The 6,000-nt window shown below is 37.4% G+C and overlaps 1 protein-coding gene across 1 annotated transcript in view; it reads right to left on the bottom strand.

Annotated features, from left to right (window-relative positions):
- Positions 1-1,233: 1,233 nt before the first annotated feature.
- MICAL2 (microtubule associated monooxygenase, calponin and LIM domain containing 2) overlaps positions 1,234-6,000 on the bottom strand; it is a 192,836-nt gene continuing 188,069 nt past the window's right edge. Inside the window, exons 36-37 of the mRNA XM_054026154.1 lie at positions 5,039-5,112; positions 1,234-4,944 (exon numbers count right to left, since the gene is read on the bottom strand). Of these exons, the coding sequence (XP_053882129.1) occupies positions 4,760-4,944; positions 5,039-5,112 (259 nt within the window). The 3' untranslated portion in view covers positions 1,234-4,759. The remainder of the gene's footprint in view (positions 4,945-5,038; positions 5,113-6,000) is intronic.

Genomic DNA, 6,000 nt, shown 5'->3' with positions numbered 1-6,000 from the left:
CAAAGCAATCACAATGATATGCCCTGTGTTCATAAAAAAAGAAGTGCAAACCTGAAGAGCTATTCAGACTGTATATTGTAACAATATATATCTCATGTCCAGCTCTGCAGTATCACTAGATATGCCAACCTATACAAGCTTGCTACACACATTGTAACAAGCTTGAATGGCTGCCATATTTTCTGCTTCCTCTTTGCTTCCAAGCTGGAGAAGCACAAGATCTTAGGGGGTGGGGGAGGGAAATGGAGAATAACCACCTCTAAGGGTTCAAGGAGCTAAGCAACATTTAGCCATGTGGAGCCAAATCCTACCTTCGTTTACTCCAATGCAACCCCACTGACTTCAGTTTGCTTGGCAGCCATTTACTGAAGTTAGTTCAATTGCCTGGGTACAAATGAGGACAGAATTTGACCCACAACTTCCAGTAAAGCTAGAGGGTGGATACATTCTATGGAAATCTGAGAATTTAGGAGTCACAATATCAGGAACACCACTGCTCTGAGAGTCCATCTCTGAGGCAGATCAGAGAGAAGGAAAATGATATCACAGCAGGAGGAAAGTGAGAGCTCAATGCTGCCAAAAACTCTCCTAACCTTTTAGAGGCAGCTTCTGTCCATCTGTCATCTGAGGAGAGGGGACCATCCATCAGTTCAGAACTGATGAAGTGAGGGTGAGTGGAGAGAAGAAAATGTGCTGCCTAAGCCAGTTCTCCCCACCTTGCTCACATTCAGTAGTTCAAATTCCATGTGTTAGTACCATTGATGTCAGTACAACTACTTGCAGAAAAAGATACAATCTAATGTACAGGTGGCAAAGTTAGAGCATTAGTAACTACAGATTTTGGTCACTGCATTTTTGAAGAGAGCACAGACATCCCATATTCCTGATCAAGAGAGAGAATCCTTTTCAATCAAGGGAGATTATATAGTTTGTGTGTCATGTTTACAGAATTTGGGGATGAATTCCTCAGACATGCGTGTCAACGACTGCACTAGGATGAAGAATTTAACACCATATAGCTCAGATGTGCTTTTTTAACAATAAAACATGTAAATGCAAGCTAAAGGGAATTTAAATTGCGATGGTTTTTTTTTTAAAATGTACCTGTAATTACCAGTATGTGGAGTGAGATACTAATATACTTTACTCTCCTCATAAACGGTTTTTCTAAAAACTTACTTCACCCAGAACATGGGGAGGGTGAGAGATTATTACAGAAATGAAACAGGGGCGTTAAAGAGTGAAACAATTTTAATTTTTCAAATACAAAATTGCTCACATGTAGTAAATTTAGACATAGGCATATGGTCCATCACATCACATTTTACTCAGCAATAACAGTGCCAAAGATTTAAAGTCAATAAATCCCTTATAAGCTAGTGATCCAATTTACAGGAAAGGCAGAGTAATGGGAAAGAACATTTATAATTAAACATGAACCTTTGTGTTTAATGTATTTCTGGAGTTTGAGCTAAACATATCATGTTGGCCTATGATCAGTGCATGTGGATTCTCTTTCCTCCCAACCCCTACACTTCTGTGAAGACTTTTTATGTTCTTCACTCTTTACTAAAACATCTCCAGCAAATATTTTAGATCTGATCTTGTGAGGTACTCTGGTTCAGTGGGGGAATAGCACCAGGCAGGAGCATCCCCCCTGCATTTGAGGGATTACAATTAATCACAGGAGACCAGCTATTTAGAGGGGATTTGTGCACCATGCATATTACAACTAAGTCAGCATACAGAAAAATGCTGACTATTCCTTTTATGGACCTTACCCTGTAAGATGCAGAGTGCCCTCAAGTCCTGTTGTCTCAAATACCCTCAAAACCTAGTTCTTCAGAGCGAAAAGGAAAGTGTAGCACCTAGTACATTTCTAGACCTGTGTGTTGCCTGCTCTGCTGTTGGAAAGCACATCTGTTGTAAACTGAAGTTCCAGGATCTGTGTATAAATTAGAACTGACCTGATTACTTGTAATTCATGCATCCTACTTTGGATGAGGAAGTTACACTTTGTGAAAGGAGGATTGCAATGTCCTCATCACAACAAGCAGGGCCAGCTCCAGACACCAGCGAAGGAAGCAGGTGCCTGGGGCAGCCAATAGAAAGGGGCGGCACTTCGTCCGTTATTGGGGTGGCACGTCCGGGTCTTTGGCGGCAATTCAGCGGCAGGTCTCTTCACTCCATCTCTTCCTCTTCAGCAGCACTTCGGCGGCAGCTCAATTGGGTTTTTCTTTTTTTTCCCTTCGCTGCTTGGGCCAGCAAAAAGCTTGGGGCTGGTCCTGACAACAAGACATATATATACTGTATATTTCTACACTCCTTATCCCTTTTCTCTACCCTCCTTTTCTCTGTGTGGCAGTAACACAAATTAAAACGAATGGCCTCTTTTTCATAAGGTGAACTGCAAAACAAAACTGAAGATTGATGTAATTCTGGATTTTGGAGATGAATTTCTCCAATGCAAGGCACAGAGATAAGTAACATGCTATAACTTTTTAAAACTCCTGTGAAGTTATGGCCCCCTCCTGGTAGGCTACAGATTTCCCAGAATGCATCATTCTGTGACTTCATTGAGTTGCATAAAAAAAGAATCTAGGAAATCCTTGGCAAAGCAGGACGTGCCAATGGATTTCAAAGGAGAAAAAATAACTTTAAAAATGTTTATTTCTGTGCTGAATGCCTCCCGCATTCAAAACACAGGCAAGTCTGCACTGAAACCTGGGATTTATTTAATTTTGGTCTTCACTATATATGTAGTTCATCTTCAATAGTAAATACCACTGAGTCCACCTTAAACAAGAGAGACAATTTAAGAAGATAACTCATAAAGATCGGGCATATAACAGATACAAGCATATAACCGATAAAGATGCTAGAGGATAGATTCTGAATGTACACAGGGATTCTGCTATGCCTCTCCCACTGATTAATGGAAGTAATGTAACTAAATCCCTGTGCATCATGTTAGAAATGTATTCCTATGTGTAATATCTGACGATATTGTTTATGTCTTACTTTATATTTTGTTCCTATTGTATACATTAGTGATATAATCCTCTGCTCTACTATGCATGGCTTTACCATCATGTTATTATTGTAGATCTTATAGCTGCCATCCAAAGCACAGACAGAATTCACCAAACTATGTAAAATATTATTAGACATTGGTATTTCCTGTAAACAGATACATATACAAATAAATATAAATAGATAAATACCGTAGAACAATAGTATTCTTATCTCAGCCTCTACAGAGGTATATTGATAATCCATGGATGATGATAAAATCTGGATTTTATCTTTAAAAAGATGTATTATAAGAAATTTCAGTGTAACAAAAACTAAGGTAGATTATAAATGGTTTTACAATTACATTTAGAAGAGTTTCTTTTGCCTTTGCTGAACTGTAGGCAGAAACAGCATTTAAGCACCTTTCATTTAGTAATGAGAACAGTAAACCCTTCCAGTCAGAAAATGAGGTAAAACAATATTCAAAAACAGTCCTCCAGTTTCTCCATGTCTCTTATACTGAATTTTCAGACTATCATACATACAACTGGGAGAAACAATCAAATGTAAATTACAAAATCATCTCAGATTTAGAAGACTGCTCACAGTAAATTGAAAACATAGCCTAAGGAAATCTTTTGCACAACTGCTATGTCTATGCATGTGCGAGAAGAGCTAGAAGGCACTTTTCTATGTTTTTTTAAAGTAAAAAATGCATTCAACAGGTATAGCTCTGACAGTCTTATTTTTGCATTCATCTTAGCAGCAGTTTAAATATGGTTGATATGCAACCATCAACTATCAGCATAAAAATGCAGAATATAATTTTGCCACAGTTTTTGTTGTTATTCGGTTCCAAGTCTCTAACTAGTGATAACTGAGATACAGTACATGCTTTTGTGAAGAATGCATATTGCAAAATCTACCATATACATGTTAATCAATTTTTTTAAAATGTTCTTCGAGCATATTTCAATGATTACTTTGGTCAGCTACAGACAAAAGGTCTTCTGACTCTACAACATTTTGTTAAGAATAGTAATCCCTTTGGTATTAAGTTACAGTTTTACATAATGTAAGGTTTTAATATTGTATTAAGTCCTCATTCAATACATACAGTGCACTCAAGCTTGCAAATACACCTGATAATTAAATTTGCCTGACCTTGCATTTACACTTGTTATTTACAACATGTGTAGTCAGTATTCTAAAGACTCTTCCCCTACTCCTTTAGAAATACATTTTAAACACTAACCTGATTTTTACATTGGTGATGCTTATTTTTGACACTTGAATACAGTTCATTGTGGCTCAACCATGCCAAAATAGAAAAAAAATACACACAGATTCAGACAAATGAATGGAAAATGTTGCTGTTTCAAAAGTACCAGATCATGTAGTTACGTCTGTAGGAACTCTGTTCTCAGAATTAAAATAGAATTACAGGGAAAAGGAAAACAATGGACAGCTCCAGTGTAATTTTCACACACTGTCCATCACACAGGTGAATTCAGTTCTTTTCCATCTCACAGGATGACTAGCCCTTTTTGCTGACAATGAGATTGCGATGTTTCTTCCTGTAATTATCTGCGTGGAACTAGAGACACTGTTGTGCAAGCAAGGAGCCTGTTTAAAAGTGTTTGATACTAAAATGATATGATTCCTTCAATTTCAGCCAGATCTTTGCCAAAAGACTGTCTCCATGTTGGTTAATATAGCTGAAGTTCCATACATTTGCATGTGGCTAAGTCCTGGTGAGTTGATAACCCTTAGATAATATAAAGCTTTCAAAGTGCTGATCTTCTGCCTTTTCCTTCAGTCTCTGCTCTTCTAAAGAAGATACAAGTTTGTCCCTTTCTTCAATCACTTTCATCATCTCAGTAAAAATTTCATGTTCCTCGTTCAGTTCTCGTTCATCTTTTAGGCTATCTAGGAGATTGCAAAACAAGCAGTTAAAACACTATTGTAAATTGGGACCATTACTGTAGACCAAAACATATAATTAACTTCCCAGTTTCTTTACCATCAATGGCCATTTTCTCTCTCAGTTTCTGCTCCAATCTTCTTTGGTGATCCTCCAGTTCTAGTTCTTGGGCTCTAGATACAAAAATAAGAATGGCAAAGAATCAGTTGACAGATTTTCTAAGGATTTTAGAACTCAGAAGGTAACAATCAACCTTCAGCAGACCTGTTAAAAAGATTGATATACAGGCTCCTACGGATCTGGCCTTTTTAATAAGATTATAATGATTTTATGCTCATTTGATTGTCAATACTGCTGTCCTTTTATTATGTTGCTGCTTCTTAGATCTCTGGCGGATAAACTTAGTGGTACATGCACATTAAGAAGGGCATTCTTTCCCTAAAACTAGTGAGATGCAGCAGGAGTATGCTATTATTATTACCTAAAATAATAAGAGAAAATGGTAAGATCATTTCCTTTTTCTTATTACAATCACCACCACTATAATGGACAAATGTTGTTGTTCCTGTTAAAATAACTGTCAAGAAAATGAATAACAATGCTAGTGTTCAGCATACTGAGATATTATGGTAACGTTATTATAGACATGGACTCTAGTCATTGAGTATACTGTGTATATCCCCCATGTCCAGCAGTATCTTCTCTATACAATCAGTGAGATTGATCCAAAAGTTTTGGCTCTTCCTACATTCTCACATTACAAACTGGATAGCATCATTACACAGGATCTCCATTTCCCTCATTCACTTGGGGCATTTGAGTGTGGTGAAATTGTACGCAATTATCCTTTGTTAAGATGACTAAGGGCCTGATCTTAGGAGAAACTGAACAATTCGACAAGTTGAGGGCAGCTCCTCACAGGAGAGAGACCCTGGAGGAAGAGGAAGTAACACATGAATAAAATCAGATAATCTCATTTTGATGTGTTGAATTGATTGATACAGTCCTATATTTGTTTTTTTAAATGCCCTTTTCAGACAACAGGAAGCACTGATACCACA

The sequence above is a fragment of the Malaclemys terrapin genome, chromosome 4, assembly GCF_027887155.1.
Source record: "Malaclemys terrapin pileata isolate rMalTer1 chromosome 4, rMalTer1.hap1, whole genome shotgun sequence".
Lineage (NCBI taxonomy): Eukaryota > Metazoa > Chordata > Testudines > Emydidae > Malaclemys > Malaclemys terrapin.
The sequence above is the reverse complement of the archived record's forward strand: the minus strand, read 5'-3'. Positions and strand labels throughout refer to the sequence as shown.